Genomic DNA, 19,114 nt, shown 5'->3' with positions numbered 1-19,114 from the left:
AAACAGAAAATTCAGTCATGGCTTAGAGATGGGTGGGATTATAATAAATGGAAACCTAGAGGGGTACACCGGTGGAGAATAATGAACTAGCAAAGTCACAGAGAGCAGCAACTATGAGGCAAGAGAGTCCACCTATCTAAACAGTATCAACTGCATGCAAATGAGACGAGGAGAAAAAGGCAGAGGCCGTATTGTATAGCACCTCCACCAATTAACATGTTCCATGATGTTCAGAGATCTGCAGTCAACACCAAACATTGTGAAACAAAGCCTGGGATGATTCCAGAGAGCAGGATGTCCAAGGAACTCCTCTTTAAAAATAAATTGGTTGGCAGTGTGTGGCTGAGCAGCCACTTTCACTGTGGTGTAATTTCTCCCTTCTAAGAATTGAAAATACTCCTCCCATGTATTCAAATCACTGCAAACTAGCTCTACAGCCTATTATGAACCTCACTCCTCATTAAAGGCACAAAGCCACACATCAGCTTACTCTCCTGGGTTGGAAGACATGAAGTATGGTTGGAAGCAAATAAATGTAGACAAGATTCATTGTAAACAAATTTGTGTTCAAAAACAGCGACACGTGTGGCATATTAATGAACTCACTATCCTAATGTGCAAGGCACTCGTCGATTTCCTAGGCTCAGGAAGAATCCTCAGACAGACTCCAAATAACTCAGTTACAGGGAACAGAGAAGACCTGAACACCGTCTTAGTTCAGCCAGAAAGACGAGGTTGACAGTTTAAATTGGTCTGAATAAAAAGGTTTTTTTGCTACAGGTAATTTTATGCAAAGATCATATCAATATTAAATCATAGCTTTAGGTGTATGTGTTTGTGTTTAGTGACAAAAAATATTCAAGGGACATTCCTGTTCTTTCTCCATTTCTGATTTCTTACCCTATTTCTGAGGTTAGGCAAGGAATGGATGGTCATCAGGAATGAGGCAGTAAAAGAATAACAAACATATTCTGAAAGTCCTCAAAATTGAAGTGGTTTTAAAATTTAGATTCTGATATAATGGCTCCAAATCAAAATATCATGTACTCCATCCAAGAGCAGTCCTTCTGTTCTCTGGCTTCACACAATATGGTCATCTATTCTCTGGAGGTTCTCGATGACGGGGGACTCATTACCTTGCAATGACCCCCTTCCAGTATTAAGAAAATATTATCACAACTGCTAACATTTATGTGATTTATTGAGCCATTACTAGGTCTTAGGTACTGAGCTAAAAGCTTTATGAGCATTATTTCACTTATTCTGCACAATAAGTCTATGAGGTAAGCATTGCTATTATCCCAAATTTATAGATAATGAAACCAAAGCTTACAAAGTTTAAGTAACTAACACAAAGTCAACAGTAGAAGAAGGCATTTCCAGATCAAGACTTCATCCTCTGTCATCTCTCACTATCCTCATCACCCAGCGAGCTCAAGTTTGGCTTCCTGAGGCTTCCCAGAATGAGCTTCTTCCCTTTTCAAGACAAATGATAATTATCATTTTCTCTTCTTTGGAAGCTTGGAGCATGGCAAGACATTGGGTTAGGATTTGCATAAACTTAAGTTTTTATATGGCTTCACCTCTGTGTGTTAACCTGGTCAAAACACTTAACGTCTCTGAGTCCCATGTTTTCAAGATTTATTTTTAATTGACACAAAATTGTACAAATTTATGTTACACCATATGATGTTTTTATATACCTATATATTGTGCAATGTTCATACAAGGGTAAACATATCTGTCTTCTCAAACATTTACCATTTTTGTGGTAAAAACATTTTAAATCCCTTCTTCCAGACTTTTCGAACCTACAGTGTATTTTCATTGTTTACAGTCACCCTTCTGCAGCACAGGACATCAGAACATATTTCTCTTATTTAACTCTTAGTGCTCTTTGGCCAATCTTTTCACATCTCCCTTTTCCCTGGTTTCCTCAGATTCTGGAAAACAGTATTCTACTCTTAACGTTATTTGTTCATTCGTTTGTCCATTTACTTATTTTTGGTGTTGGGAATTGGATCCAGGGGACTCACTCATGCCAGGAAATTGCCCCACTGAGTCAAAATCCAGGCTTTAACTTATTTTTTCTTTTTTTTTTTTTAAAAAGGTGTAACTTGTTTTTTTTTCTTCCTTTTTTTATTTTTTACAGACTGCATTTTGGTTCACTGTACACAAATAAGGTACAACTTTTCATTTCTATAGTTGTACATGATGTAGATTCACACCATTCATGTAATCATACGTGTACATAGGGTAATGATGTCTGTCTCAGTCCACCATCTTTCATACCCCTGCCCCTCCCCCCTCTCATTTCCCTCTACGTAATCTAAAGTTGCTCCATTCTTCTCTTACCCCCATCCCTCCACCCCCGTTATGTATCATATCCACTTATCAGTGAAAACATTCAGCCTTTGACTTTTGGGGATTGGTTTACTTCACTTAGCATGATATTCTCCAATTCCATTTACCTGCAAATGCCATTGTTTTATTCTTCTTTATGGCTGAATAAATAAGAATATATATAATATATATATATATATATTACAGTGTATATATATTACACTTTCTCTATCATTCATCTGTTGAAGGGCATCTAAATTGGTTCCACAATCTAGCTATTGTGAATTGAGCTGCTATAAACATTGATGTCACTGTGTTACTGTGTTACTGCAGTATGCTAATATTTATGAATTTTTTAAAAAATATTTTTAATTTATTTTTTACAAACTGCATTTTGATTCATTTTACACTAATGGGGTGTATCATTTTGTTTCTATGGTTGTACACGATGTAGATTCTAATTTTTAGTCCTTTGGGTATAAACCGAGAAGTGGGATAACTGAGTCAAAATGTGGGTTCATTTCAAGTATTCTAAGGAATCTCCATACTGCTTTCCAGAGTGGCTGCACCAATTTGCAACTCCACCAGCAATGTACAGGTGTGCCTTTTTCCCCACGTCCACACCAACACCTATTATTGCTTGTGTTCTTAATAATAGACATTCTAATTGGAGTTAGATGAAATCTTAGAGTTATTTTAATTTGCATTTCTCTAATCACCACTTCTAGTCAACATCACCCTTGAAACACTAGCCAAAGCAATTAGACAGACCAAAGAAATTAAAGGGCTACAAATAGGAAAAGAACTCAAGCTATCACTATTTGCCAATGACGTGATTCTATATTTAGAGTATCCAATAAACTCCACTAGACAACTTCTAGAACTAATAAATGAATTCAGCAAAGTAGCAGGATATAAAATCAATACACATAAATCTAATGCATTTCTATTCATAAGTGATGAACCCTCTGAAAGAGAAATTAGGAAAACCACTCCATTCACAATAGCCTCAAAAAAAATACTTGGGAATTAATCTAATAAAAGAGGTGAAAGACCTCTTCAATGAAAACTACAGAATACTAAAGAAAGACATTAATGAAAACCTTAGAAGGTGGAAAGATCTCCCATGTTCTTGGATAGACAGAATTAATATTGTCAAAATGGCCATACTACCAAAGGCACTATACAGATTCAATGCAATTCCAATTGAAATCACAATAACTTATTTTTAAAAGGATTTATTTTTATTATTTTTAAGTTGATACTGGGAATAGAATCCAGCAGTGCTTTACTACTGAGTTACATTCCCAGTCCTTTTATTTTATTTCTTCAAATTTTGAAATAGGATCTCACTAAGTTGCTAAGAGTCTTGCTAAGTTGCTGAGGCTGGCCTCAAACTTGTGATCCTCCTGTTTCAGCTGCCTAAGTCACTGGGATTAGAAGTTGTGCCACTATGTCTGACTATTCTTATCTTCTCAAGATCAACTTTTTTGGGGGGCAGTACCAGGGGTTGAACTCAGAGGCACCCAACAGCTGAGCCTCATTCCTAGTCTTTTCATTTTTTAAATTTTTTTAAAAACTGTGAGACAGGGTCTTGATAAGTTGCTTAGGGCATTTCTAAGCTGCTGAGGCTATCTTTGAATTTATGATCCTCCTGCCTCAGCTTCCCCAGCCACTGGGATTACAGGTGTGCACCACCACACCTAGATAAGATCAACTTATCAAGATTCAACATACGAGTGAAATCCTGCAGTACATTCATGTTGTTGCAAACAAGAAGTTTTCCTTCATTTTTTTGGCTGAACAGTATTCCATTGTGTATATATTGCACATTTATTGCACATTTTCTTTATCCCTCATCAATCTATGGACACTTAAGTTGTTTCCATTTCTTGACCACTGAAAATAATGCTGCAGTAAACATGAGAGTGCAGATGTCTCTTTGACAAGTTAATTTAATTTCCTTTGGATATGTTGTTGTTAGTGGGATTGTCGTATAGGAGTTCTATTTTTAATTTTTTGATAAACCTCCACACTTTTCCCCATAATGACTACTAATTCACGTTCTTACCCATAGGGTATAAAGGTAATTTTTTTCTCCACATGTAGCAGCAAAGCAGCACAACTTGGTATCTTTTAACTTTTTTTTCTCCCTAGTACTGGGGACTGAACCCAGGGTCTTGCACATGCTACATCACCAGAACTTTAAAAAATTTTTATTTTAAGACAGGATTCAACTAAATTGCTCCAGTTAGGCTTGAACTTGTGATCCTCCTGCCTCAGTTTCCTGAGTAGCTGGTATTACAGGTTTGTGCCTCCTCATCCAGCTCTTTTATCTTTTAGTTAACAGCTATTTTATTTAAAGTGAGATGATAACTCATTGTGGCTTTGATTTGCATTTTCTGATTATCAGTGATGTTGAACATTTTTTCACATACTTGTTGGCCATTTGAATGCCTTCTTTTGTGAAATGTCTATGTAGGTTTACTGTTTTTAAATCAGATTGTTATTTTGCTATTAATTTTTTTGAATTCCTTATAAATTCTGGACATGAATTATCACAAAATGTGTATTTTGCAAATATTTTCTCCCATTCTTAGGTCACCACTTCATTCTGTCCCTAGTTTTCATGTATTCAAAATAAGGATGCTAAATTCTGCCTCAAAATTTTGCTATGAGAACTGAATGAAGTCCTCTAAGTAAAGTGTTTTGCACACTGTTAGGTATATAATAGATATGCTCAATCATTTTGCTTCTCTTTCTATGTTCCTTTGAATATTCTTTTTATAATGATCTCTTCCATACTGTCTTCAAGAAGTCTTTAGGTATCTCCAAATTTTTTTCAATATCTTCACTGTCAAATCCATTCCTTTGAACAACTTTCAAAGTACAGTCATTCCCAGAAGAGAGAACTCTAGTTATAGTGTGACCTGTCTACATTGGAGTGGAACCATTTTAATCAAGACGGCTTATTCCTCTAAATGTGGTCTCCTCTACTGGCTTTCCATTTTGGATAGCATCCTGAGTTACTTTAGGATATTCAGAGAATATAAGAACTAACATCTTAGCTAAGATAGGCTTTTCATACTAACTAATAACCATTCATCAATCATACTACCTGATGGAAATTTTGATGAGACCCAGGGTAAGGGTCTCAAGGGTGAACAATTTGCACAGTATTCAGTCCTATGAGCAACCATTGGATTAATGCTATCAGGGAGCTCCAATAATAGGGCATTGATAAAGTAAAAGATCAAGAATACAAAATCCCCTTACCAAGAACCTTTTAAGTATTCTAAGGGATTGCAAGGAGTGATCACATATGTTCTACAGAAGGAATGCAATACAGAAGTATAGACGTCTCAAAGTTCTGTTAATATTTTTGCAAAGAATATTAGTGCCTGGGCTCCACCCTCAGAATTTGATTAACTAGTTCTGAGGATTATCGGCCATATGTAGATGATTTATAGATCACAGCCAGAGAGACAATGCTAATTTCAGTAAATTTATATGCAAATGCATTTCTTGTCTTCGATGTGTACTTAGCAGGGTAAACAGCCACTGGTAGCCTTGAAGAAGTCCAGCGAAAAGAAGGCTTGAGATTTGCTAAGACCTGGAATAGGACTGTGTCAACTAGGTAAAGCTCTTGCCAGCTGGGCTCTGGAAAAGTGCTATGTCATACTGACCTTTTCCCTGTAATGGGTAGTAAGCATCAAGTATAACCATGCAGTAACACAAGGTCAGAATTCATTTTCCTCCCAAAGATGGGACACATTACTCAGCCCCCTCTAGTGCTTCAGCACCACGGACAGCGCAATGCGTGTGGTTGGCTATGAGCTCTCCATACTAACAAATGGCCCAGCACCTTGGCAGCCTGGAGCTCCTGTGGGAGGGTGAGAAAGAATAGAGCTTCCATGGTGATAGTCCTTGGGAGACAAGGGCCCTACTTGAGATCCTCCTATTTGACACAAACTGCTTTCATGCTCACAGGCCTCATTATGGTATTTTTTTAAAACCTAGTACTGGTCTTAGGGGTTGTATATTATGATTTGGGGTGTATAAATACACCATCATAACGTTCTCTCTTGTCCTCCTATGTACCACCCTTATCTCTCCAGGAATAGAGCTAGAATCCCCACTAGTCCAATGCATAAAAGATTGTTCTTCTCTATATCCTTCCCTACCCTCAGAATAAATTCTATTTGTTTTTAAATCCAAGTTCCTAAATATCAAATAGGCAAAATAAAGAGAACTTTGGAGAACATTAAGGGAGTGAGATGAACAATACATATAGTTGCTACCATAGGAATAACTGGGGTCATACAAGGAAGGTGGGGTTGCCTAGAACTTCAGGACAGCCATCCACCTGACTGTCAGTAATGATTGGTCTCGGGATTCCTGTTGGGGCCCAGAAGGCTGAGGATTTTACATGTTCAAGTCCACAAGTAGGGTAAGCACTTCTGTCTGGAGGGGTACACATCATTCACTCCCTGTTCCATTTTCCTTAGAATAGCCAAAGGCCTCTGTTTAGACTATTTAGTCTGCTGTATCTTCTTGCCATGCCACATCTCAGTTTCTAAAGTCTTTTTCTCTAAGAACTGTTTCAAGAATACGAGTAATGCCACTTACCATATACTGAGCAACCACAAAGGTTTTCATATTCAACTAGACACTTAATACATATTATGTCAATTAGGAGTCTCAAAATAATCCCTATTTTACAGATGAGAAAAATGACACTCCTGGAGATTACTTGGTTCTCCTATGTTTCACAGAAACTAAACAATGGAACTGAGATGCAAACCTACCCTGTCTCATTTAAAAGGATACACTGCTAACCAAGACATTACATCATGTAAGGTGTGGGGAATCCATCATGCCTTGGGACTGAGATACAGTAGGCAAGGTCCTTTCAATGCTGCCCACCATGCTTTGCTCCATAACATTCTGAGACTTGCCAGCTTCATGCATATTTCTACTTCTCTTTTGTATTAACTGTATTTTCTTATTTTTGGTATTCTTGATACTCTGGCATCTGAGCCTTTCTGATAGATGAAAGACAGTCCCTTCTGAGGTTAGTCACATCTTAGAGATAGCAAGAGAGATGCTCAGGAGTATGCCTTTCTTATCAGATTAACCAATCCGTCCTGACTCCATCTATCTTCCCTGTCTGCCTCATACATCCTAGAGATAATATTTCTCATTCCTAATCATTATTGGGGCAAGATACCAGATAACTAGGGATAGTCCTTAAGCCCTATAGCCTACTAAAATTGCAAACTAGCCAACCCTAAACATGTCTACCCTGCCGACACATCCTTCCTGCAATAACCACAATACATCCCCTTGCCCATGCTTCACTCTTCCTCCCTCAACCTCCTGACAGATCCTGGTATCAGACTGAGGCCCTGTACTGTGTGCGTACACCTATGCCTAGAATCTGTGAGCAGATAAACTTAGTGTTTCATAAATTATTTCTGTATCTGTGTCTTCCCCTACTGGATTGAAACAAATCCCAGATACATTTAAAAACCTCTTTGCTCTCTATTCATTCTCTACCTTATTTTGCTTTGAGCATCCCCTTTTGTTAGAAATCTAGTAGAGGAATCCCATAGTACTGTTAACAATTCTGCTTTAATTCAGGCCATATCACATTCAGGCCAAATTCACATATTTACTGAATGTTCATCATAGACCAGGCACCTTGCTTGTCATCAGAGATAACATTTCTCCCAAATGACTCAACTGCTACTGTCATGGTGATCCCAGGCTAGGGACATATACAGACAAGCCCATGGGCAGTTATATAGTATCACATCTGTGATAAAGGTCAGAACAGGGCATTAGCAGGACACTGAGAAGGGGCATCTTTTAATTCACCACATTTTGGTCATTCCAAGTCATATGCAGATTTCTTAGGTTCCCATTTGATTTTGTTATTTCCTAGCTGCATTTTGAGACATAGGAAAAAAGTAGGAGTTGTAGAGTTCACAACACCCTTGTAAGTATTATTAATATTATTCCTATCTTTTTAGGTGCTCAGAAAGAGGCTCAGAGAGGGTAAATCACTCGCTTGGCTACAGAAGTAGTTGACAACAGAAAAAAAATATTGGAATTCATACTTGTGTCATTCAAAGCCTGTGCTCTTAACCATTTAACCATAACCTTGAGTCAGGTAATCATCTAAGGACATCCACTTACAACTGTTTGCAAATAAATAACTAAAATTTGAATATCCCTAAGGCCTAACACTGAACAGTTATTGAGTAGTGACTCATGAGGGAGATCAGGTGGGGGACATGCCTTCCATTATGGCTAACATTTTCCTACTGTTCCTTCAGACTGTTTTTATCATTCCTACTCACCCAGCCCCATTTCCCAGTCATGCTTAGGTTCTGGCAATTCTCCCAGCTCCAAGTTCTGCGAGCCTACTTGACTTGCTCCTGTAAATTTTGCTTCTTGTACCTCCTCTGTCATTCCACTACCATCTCTCACACACATTTATCTATCTTTTGGACACATATTATTTAGAGGGACCAACCAAAGTCTTGTAGAGCCAGGTGTGATGGCACATCCCTGTAATCCCAGTGGCTCAGGAGGCTGAGGCAGGAGGATCATGAGTTCAAAGTCAGCCTCAGCAACTTAGCAAGGTCCTAAGCAACCTAGCAAGACCCCATCTCAAAATAAAATATAAAAAAGGACTGGGGATGTGGCTCAGTGGTTAAGCACTCCTGGATTCAATCCCTGGTACCATAAAAAAAAAGACTTGTATGTAGGTCCGAAAGTCAACTGTACATAGACAAAATGAGAGAGACAGAGCTTATCTGCAGTCCAAGTGAGAAACAAGCAGGGGCTCATTCACTACAGTGAAGTGGGAGCAATCAGAGTCTTCATTAATGGAAGTATGAGTGTTTCAGAGAAAGTAGTAAAAGTTCCACTTTGCTCTGATCAGCTCAAATGAAAGGGAAGGAGTTAAAGTTTGAACATCATAATTTAAAACATGAAGATGAAACTGAGTTGCTTTGAGATAAGGCTGACAAATAAAGGGAAAAGATGTTGAAAACATTCCCTATATAACCCACGAAAAAGGTTTAAAAACTTAACATACTAACATGGTGCTAGAAGCCAGAGAGTTGGTTACCTCTGGAGAGCATTAATGGGTAGGGTGTATGCAGGAAACTTTTGAGGTGCTAGAAATCTTCTTTGGGTTTGAGCTGGATGGATGCCTATGGAGTTGACAGTAAAGGTTCTTATTTCAAAAATAGGAGAGAGGAAACTTCTAGAGGTGATGGCAACGATTATGGTATTATTTATGGTGATGATTTCACAGGTATACATTTATCTTCAAGTTAATCAAGATGTAAAATATTTAGAAGTGTGAAAGATTAAAAATAAAACTTTAGCATGCATAACTGTGATGACCTTCTTCAGAGTATTTATACCAAACTTCAATACATTGCAAGACTGTCATGCCAAGTCAGGACAAGGGTTTGGGGAAACAGGCACCAACATCTGAAGCTGGAAGATGTAAACTGAAACGACTTTTCTGGAGGGCACTTTAGCAATAGATATCAAGCACCTTAATCAGTTTCTCGGACCATGCTTTGCTAATGACCGCAGTGACTACAGTGTCTCATTAATTCAATTTAATTGGGCAAAGAATAAATGGTAGAATGTAAGATACTTGTAAAGTACGTTAACAGAAAATGAGATATGAATAGTCTCCAGAACATTCAGGAAGTTCCAGTAAAATGCATACCATCTTCCCTGTCATATGCATTTAATTAGCAAATACCCTTTGGGGGGCATTATAAAATTGGAATAGAATTCACAAGAATAATAAGATTCAGTAGGTTCTCTGAAGTAGCTCCATCCTTCTGCATTCATATTTGAATTCTTCCTAAAGTTAACAAACCTTATCCCTGCATGTAGAACAAAAGCCATCATTAATTTAATTCTAATAATCTAGGACATTAAATGATAATAGACTCTTCCAAAACCTTTGGAGGCTGCATTTTTCCTGTACTGTATGTCATTCTGAGGTTGGGCCATGCATATACATGTTTGACCAGACAGGGATGCAAAGTGCCTAGTAGCTGTGGGACACCTTTGAAGCGGGGTTCTTACCGTCTGCAATGAAGTGCTCAGGCACATGCAGAGTCACCTTCACAGTGAGTGGACAGGACATCTGGTTGCCACACACCATGGCCAGGATGCAGGAGCTCACTGCAATCAGTGTCAGGGCTGTCTTGTTCATTGGACTCTTCAGTAAACCTGGTGACAAAAAGACACATAATTCCACGAGGTGAGAAAATGGGGACAACATGGAGTTTGAGAATCCTGTTACTTCCTGAATGGGAATCTGAAAAAAGAACAAGGGGAAACTCTCATCTCTTCTAACCTTCGTGTATCCTTATTTGGTCTTGGTTTAATTCTCTTGCTAAATGGGCTTACAATTTATTTGGGTGGGGGGACAAAAAGCTTTCTGAAAATTGTTGCAAGTGTTACTCATTTCTCTCCAATTGGGTTGACCATTCTTTTGTTTTTGTTTTATGTGGTGCCAGGGATAGAACCCAGGGCCTCAGCTATGGATAGGCTTGCTTTTTCTCTAGCCTATAAATTCCTGAAGAGCCAGGGCTATTCTTATTCTGCTCTATATGCATCTCACAAAGTAGGTGCTCAGTAAATGATATTGAAACAGCTATCTGTGAAACCCTTCCAGATGACAGGCATCAAAACACATTGTCAGGTGGTCATCTCTGCAGTCCTGTGAGGTGCTTCATCTTTCAGGTAAGAGGTTTGAAAAATGAAGTGGATCACACAACCAGTGAGGAGGAAAGCCCATGCTCTACCACTGAGCTACATCCCCAGCCCCGGGTGGCCATTCTCTTTTCTTTTTCTTCTTATACTTAAGATTAAACCCCAGAGTGCTTAACTACTGAGTCACATCCCCAGCCCATTTTTACATTTTATTTAGAGACAGGGTCTCACCGAGTTGCATAAGGACTTGCTAAGTTGCTGAGGCTGGCTTTGAACTTGCAATCCTCCTGCCTCAGCTTCCTGAGCTACTGGGATTACAGGCATGCACCACCATACCTGGCAGCTATTTTGCGGGGGGAGATTAATTTATTTAAATGTAACAATAATAAACCCATCAAACATTAATCTACAGAACATATATTTTCCAAACCAAGAAGTAAAAGCATGACATCTTCTTACATTTTTGTAGCTCTTTTCAGTGTCTGTCTTAATATTAGACAGCTAGATTCTCATCCCCCCAGCAGCCATTCTTGATAATAATTAGGTGATCCCAAACTTTCCACTCTCTCTGGAAACAAATGGAAACACATTGTGTTGCTTAATTTAGCAGGGCCAATGGGATAAGTGTGTGCCTTGTTGTTGGACGATCCTGGGTTCAGAGTTGGGCTTTCCTCCTCACTGGTTGTGTGATCCACTTCATTTTTCAAACCTCAGTTACCTGAAAGATGAGGCACCTCACAGGACTGCAGAGATGACCACCTGACTTAATGTGTTTTGATGCCTGTCATCTGGAAGGGTTTCACAGATAGCTGTTTCAATATCATTTACTGAGCACCTACTTTGTGAGATGCATATAGAGCAGAATAAGAATAGCCCTGGCTCTTCAGGAATTTACAGGCTAGAGAAAAAGCAAGCATATCCATAGCTAATTAGCCTCCAAGAAAAATTGTGTAAGACCTAGACAAGAGAGTTGAGTGCAGGGAGGGGAATTTTGCATGGGAAAATTAAAGACAATTTAATGGATGCACTGGAATAAGTAGATTGGCTTTGCATGGCTAGGAGTGTGCTGGGCCAGCAAAGAGATTTGAGTCCCTGTTTGTTTCTCATGTTTTGGGCTTTGCTCTTGACATCTGTTTTCAAGGGTTTGATTACCAGCTTTAGAGCAATACCTCCCAAATTTCTTTTACCTGCTAAGCTTTTCTTTTGAGCAAACCTCTATTCCTCAATTCTTGGATCTCTCTGTGGACATCACACAAACACATCAAATTTAATCCACTCAACATAGGGCTCATTATCTTCTCATTAAAGCCCCTTCCTCTTCCTGAGTTCCTCAAGGTACTGAAAGCATCTCAGATGAGCAGACACTTAGATGTCATCTTTCATCCATTACAGAAATGAAAGTCACACAGCCCTATTTATTGCATGTCCTTAGCATTTTCACATGCCATCCTCTTCTCTTCTACTGCCTGCTGCTTCAGCATGAGGGAGGTGTGGGCATATCTGTCCACTGCGCTCCCACTGAAACCCCTTGAGCTGTTTTCCAGTGTCTGGTCACAGGGTGTGATCCATGCTCATTAGCCTGGCGTCTGCAGTCTTTCATGATGACACCTACATCCATGGCTCCTGTGCAGTCTCCTGCCTGGCCGAAGTGCCCGCAGGGTTGGGTGGGTGCAGTGCCCTCCCAGTCAACCTCTCCATCAGGTTAATACAGGTGTAGGTATTTCTTGTTTCCTCGTCTCCCTTTCTGACACTATTTTAGGTTCACCATAGATATAAATCCTTCATTGATTGTATTTCCCTGTATATCTTATCCCAAACTCTAGAATTTAGTGCACAGATCATGAGAAAAAGCACCATGCCCTATGTTTACCACCTTGTCCCAATGCCTCGCCCAGTGTCTGGCACATGGTAGAATCTCAGTAAATGCATGGTCGCTTCCAGGAGTGTTGGTAGCATAATGACCCAGGTCAGAGGAATGCCAACTAATGTGGTCACACTAATGGGTTCCAATGGAAGAGTTTCTATGATGGCTCACTTGGAGATTGCTTTATGGATGTTATTTTTCTTAATAAACAGTGAGCAGTGTGAGGAAAGAGACTCCATCTTCTCTTTGGGTCTCTCATGCACAGCTTCCTGCCTGGAACCTAGAAGCTGCTTAGTTTAAAAATAGGATCCTTGTCTTTACTCCCAGTCCTAAGGTACTGTATGGAATAGTAGGAACTATTCACACATTTGTAGTTGTGCAGTTGTTACAGTTGTACGATAAATGTTAAATGGAAGAATAAGTTAAATAATAAGATGGTTCTAGTGTCAGGAGACACTAGAACACCTAAAACCTAAAGTGATCATAAGGAAAAAAGGAACAAGTTTTATCTTTTATTTGAGCATCATAAGAAGCTGTTTCAAACCCAGATAATTATTTTAGTAACATGAGCAAGTTAACATCTATATTTTCTACTAGAAAGAAGACAGAGTAGGTTAAAGTTGGTGTCTTGCATAGATCTCATCTTAAAAAGTCAACATATTACTCCAAGTCTAGTTACTTAACAAATCTCCCCCAAATAACTGACATCACTAGCACTGTGTCTACTTGAGATTCAGTGGAATCTACTCTGGGGAAGAAACATGTAAGGACAAGTCCCTCATGGGCAGATTTTTGGGAAATAGGAGGATGAGATGTGAGAGGGAGTGGGAATGAATGCCCTGGCCAGCCAGGCATGGAAAAGCATCCTATACAGCCCTGAGAAAGCATTTCTCATCCTTGGACCCTATAGCCACTGAAACTAATATGGCCAAGGCATTCCTTTCACTAATTAACCAACTATCGGAAAAACCTCCTGGGTTCCACAGGGTTGACTTCTGGTCTGGGGGAAGATGGCTGAGGAATAAAAGTAGCATCACCCCTACTCCCTTGCTGGGTCCTGGCTGAACTAATTACATCCCCAAGGTCACTTAAACCTTCCCAGTAATCAAAGGTCTTCAGGAGTGGGAGGTGAAGTCTCTTTAGCTTATCTACACTTGGTTTTTCACTGAGAAAATAGTCATAAAATAACATCCTTTGAAAGTGTTATAAGAAGTGAACGAGACAGTAAATGTCAAAGGCTTAGCATGGTTTCTGACACACAGTAGGCCCTTGGTGAACCATAATACCCTAACCAGAGAGAGTTATTTGACTCATTACTGAGGGAAGAATCCAGGCCTTGTTTTATTCTTTGTTCAACACATTATCAGAACATATTAGGAAATGAATTATTCTTGATAAGAACAAAAAACAAAAGGAGAAGATAGTGAAAGAGGGGCACATGAAGAGGGAGAAAATGAGAAGGAGAATAAGAATGGACAGCATCCTGGGGCAGTCATTTACTTAGAGAATGTCTCAGTCACCACAGTTGTCTCTGAAGTCCAGGAGGAGAGAGCACACTGGCCAAGCTTGCTCTAAGGTTATATGCCCATGGAGCAGTCACTGAGTTTTGGGGAGTTGCCATAGCAACTGGAAACTTCACAGTGGGACTCAAACAAAGGTGACTTCTTAAGAGTTCCTGGTCCATGGAACTGAGCATAAGCACTTAGCTCTGAGTGGGTTAGATAGCCGTAAGCTAGAAAATATGTATCCCATAATACCTACCCCTCCCCAGGCAGACTCTGCAATGCACTGTCATTGTAAGGAGTAGGAAAGGGAACCTCCATTTGTTGAGTACTCACTCTGTCCTTCCATCCATCCCATTGATTATTATTAAACATCGACTCTTTATGGGCACTATTCTAAGCATGAAGGGAGTGATAATGAACACAACAGCCGAGGACTTTGACACTTACAAGAGGGTGGACACCACCTCTTTTAATTCTCAGGGCAAACTGTTACCACTATCCCCATTTTACAGAGAAGTGCAGGGCAATTAAATGAGTTATCTAGGGTCACTCAATTGGCATGTGCCAGAGTCTGGATGAGAACCAGTCCTGTCCCATCCTTTCCCCTGTACCCACATTGCCCACTTCCTTAGAGGACAAGGGTCCCAGGGTGAAACCTGTGTGACACCCATCCATTGAGCCAACCCTTGTAAGTCAAAGTGTCTTCATGAGAAAAATGGGAAAAGTGACCTTCATTCAGAACTAATGTGAGGTTGGAAAGGATCACATACGTAATTAGTAAAGAAAATAAAAACTCATTAAATAAAAGTTCCAGGTCGTAACATGAGTCTCCTCAGATGGCTATGGTCATAGTTCCCTTTGGGTCACATCCCTGTTTGCGGTCACCTCCCTGTTGCTTGCACAGAAGGAGCTGTGCTGTAGGAGTATACAATCCTACAGGGCATATTGATTGCTGGGGCTGGAGAAAGCTAATAATCTAATTTTCTTTTCATTTCCCCTCCCGTACCCTTCAACTCCTCTCATGGTTGAAGAAGATGGCATAAAATGCATGGCTTGAGAAATTCGACTGGAAATAACTTGGCATTGTTGATCCACATACTGCCTATAATTTGGGGTTTGATTGATTCTTGGTTTGGAAATGCCAGGTTGAGAGAAGAAAATCAAATTTAAGTTAAATTTGAAATTGAATCAATCACTTCTTACAATGAAGAAAATAGATCTAACCCCATCAGACCACTGTGTGTGGAAAACTTAAAGCTGCTATATTCCCATTGATTCCTTCCTCCTGATATTCCCAAGGGCTGAAAGACTAGGTCCCACAGTGAGGAGCAATTATTTTCTTTGAATGGCATATAGCATTGGGGTGAGGGGTGGGGATTCTAGGCACTCAGTATGATGGAGGAGCACAGGTGGTAGAAAGATCACTTAGAAGAGTTTCAACTTTGCTTCTAGACATGGGGATTTCAATGCAAACCTGTCCATTTAATAGATATCTAACCTTTGGCAAGCTATATAATTCTCTGAACGTCTGAACTTCTACAATATGGCAATGATAATGTCTAACCAGTAGAGAAGTTGTTTGAATTAAATGCGACATAGTAATTATGGCACCAAGCGCTGTGCCTGACAGACCTTGGGCCCTGTATCTGTCCTTTTTTCTCAATTTCTCAAAACCTCACTGCCTAACACTTGGCATCTACATGGCAGCAGCAGAACCTGTGGTACTTTTATTCATGCTGAGACTCTGGCTTTTACACCTGGCTGCTGACCCCTGTGACCAAGTAACCTTACACCTCCAAAACTCAATGTTCTTATCTGGAGTTCATCCATTCAAACATAGTTATTTAATAAGCACCTACCATATGCCAGACCTCATATGGAGTACCCTCCTATCATTTCCCATGCTGGTAGCATACTTGAATACAGTAGGTGTTCAGTGGACATCTTTTCAATGAATGAATGAAGGCTCAAATGTTTCCCATTCTACCAAGAGATGTCAGTAATGGAATACTGTTGTTTTCCCACTAGCCAACTGTATTCACTCACTCTTTTTCTGGTAAGCATTGGTACCTGTCTGGTCAAAAATCATTTTAAAAAGCCTCCATTGAGGCTCTAATCTGCTTGCACATCAGGGTGACCATGGCAGATCTCTGGGGTGCCTCATTAACCTCGCTGAGTGCCTCATGGGATTCCTGCAGCACCTGAGCTCCAGAACCTCTGAGACTCTGCTGTATTTCTGGAAACTAAAATTGGGACACATTGTCTGACAAGTGCAGGTGTCATGCTGGAGGCAGGAAGAAAGAATATTTGAAATTGGAGTTTTCTTATAAACTCCAGAGTATGTGGCCCTTATATCCTCAGCCTGTTTCTGATGTCTGGATTCTCCACAAACTGCAGGGGGTGTGCCTCCATATAGGGCATCCTTTCCTTCCTCCCACCCTCTTGGATCCATGGCTCCCTCAAATTCCTCACCTCTGTCAAGAAACTAGTTGTTTTACCTTGGCACTTTCACATCCATGGTATCCTTTAAATGATAAATAATTTTCCGCATCTCTCATCCTTCATAGGTTTGCTCTTTATAAGATCTATGCACATGCTCTTCCAGCTCTTGTTTGAGTATTCCAGAGACAGCGAAGTCAACCAGTACCAAGCTGCAATCTTATTCTCAGTGTAATGTCTAAATAGTTCTAGAATCTTACTCTGTGAGCCAAATTCTGCAATTCATGTTAATAGGATACACTGGATACCACCTCTTCAGGGCAGCAATTTAGTCAGTTAAGGTGGCAATTAGGTTGCCTTATGCTTCCTGTCCTCCAAACCAAATATTTTCTAACTCTCATTTATTATTCTAAAGTTACATTTTCAATCTCTTTACAATACTATATAAAGGTTGGCTTGGTGGGGTGGGGTGGGGAGAGAAGGTCCTGGAGAACCTAGAGAATGAGATTGACCAAATTATGTTGTGTGCATGTATGAATATGGCATAATGAATCCCACTATAATTATAATGCACCAATAAAAATTAAATAAAATCTGAAGGAAAAAAATGTCATCATCATCCACAAAAACTTATGTGCCAGACAATATAAGTAAAATTTTTCATGCAGTATCATTTCATCTTCACAGAAACTTCAAGAGATAGCTTCTATTATTACCTCTATTTTGCATGAGATGCAACTAAGACTGTCACTTACTAAAGGCCATGGAGCTCCAGGTAAGGGAGCTGAGTGGGAAACCCATTGACCAGCATGACTTAGATTATAAGCATTTCCTTCCAAAATGTCTCTGTCAACCTGCTAGATGGAGCCTGAACAGAGTAGAAGCAAAAACCTCAGCTGTTGAGCTGCTTTCACTTTAGCTTGCCCTCTGGAACCATGGAGACCATGGGTGAACTTAGGTGGCTTCATTGTCCCACCTGGTGCTGACTGTAAATCTTCAAAGGAACCATTCTGCATCACAAGAAGGAACTTTAAAAGACAAAAATGGATAAAACAACCAGCGAGGCTGTTACTCCTCTTTCCACAGCACCTGAAAATACTACATGTCCTCACTGTGCTCTGTGAGGCCAATCATCATCTGTGAGGCCATGGGGGACAACTCTGGTAGCTCTACTCCAAGCATAAGGAAAGTTTCTACAGCTCAGGCTTGGACTGTGGCATCCTGTTGAGGTTCAAGCCACTGGAGCAGACACTGGGGCTACAGACAGTAGGGCATTTGGAGGTCTCCATGACAGTTTCAGGAGGCGGGTCTGCAAATTCAAAGGTAACCTTGAGGTGATGACAAGAGAGAGATTGACAAGGGTGTGGGTCATGAAGATGCAATGGATGGTGCCAGGTTCTTTTCATTTTTCTTGGTTTATAAATTGCTCTCAGACAGTTCACTGACTTTTCACCAAAACTCTATGCACTGCTCTTATTCCCAGTAGATAATTGAGGAATCAGATACTTCATAGTGAACTTACGTTCAAACACTGAGGAATAACTGGGCCAAAAATGGTAGGTATTTGCCAGCAAATGAATGAATCTGAAGACTATCATGCTAAGAGAAGACAGTCTCCAAAAGTCAAATTCAAGTGTTTTCTCTGATATGTGGAAGCTAACCCACAATAATTAGGGGGCAGTGAGGGGAAGAACGGCAGTGCAGTAGATTAGACAATGGGGGATGGAGGGAAAGGAGAGGGGATAGGAAAAGGAAAGAGAGTGGAATAAAAAAAGAAATATAAAAGTATCTGTGCCCCTCCCTCCCGCTCCAATTCTTTCCAAATATATCCAAATGCCTCAAAGAGCCCATGTAGTATTTTCCACATAACAAGATGCACCATGAAAAGAAAATTCTTCCATGTTCAAAATAATTCTAGAGCATACTGCACTCTGTATTTCCTCTTAAAGTGCCAGAGTGTAAAGTTGGTATTAAAATCCTTAAAAAGACTTGCATTAAATTCTCCTGAATTTAACTTCTTGCTTTCCCGAAATATCAATATAATTGGAGAATCATCCTTGTATAGAACTAACCAGGGAAACAATGAGCAGTTTAATAATTTATACAAAGGTTAATAATATTAGCAGATACCAGTAATGAACTGCTGCTGGCCCTGTGATTACAAGTCCTATTTAAACTTAAAGGACTGCAAAGGCAGTGTTGT

The 19,114-nt window shown here is 39.8% G+C and overlaps 1 protein-coding gene across 6 annotated transcripts in view; it reads right to left on the bottom strand.

The window, feature by feature from the left end:
- Astn2 (astrotactin 2) overlaps nucleotides 1-19,114 on the bottom strand; it is an 851,054-nt gene that overhangs the window by 503,820 nt on the left and 328,120 nt on the right. For all 6 annotated transcript variants that reach the window (XM_047524417.1, XM_047524419.1, XM_047524418.1 and 3 more), the window contains one exon: nucleotides 10,471-10,617. In XM_047524417.1, the coding sequence (XP_047380373.1) occupies nucleotides 10,471-10,617 (147 nt within the window). The remainder of the gene's footprint in view (nucleotides 1-10,470; nucleotides 10,618-19,114) is intronic.

Source organism: Sciurus carolinensis, chromosome 14, assembly GCF_902686445.1.
Source record: "Sciurus carolinensis chromosome 14, mSciCar1.2, whole genome shotgun sequence".
In the NCBI taxonomy this organism is placed as follows: domain Eukaryota; kingdom Metazoa; phylum Chordata; class Mammalia; order Rodentia; family Sciuridae; genus Sciurus; species Sciurus carolinensis.
Note: the sequence above shows the minus strand (reverse complement) of the source record. Positions and strands in the feature narration are given on the sequence as shown.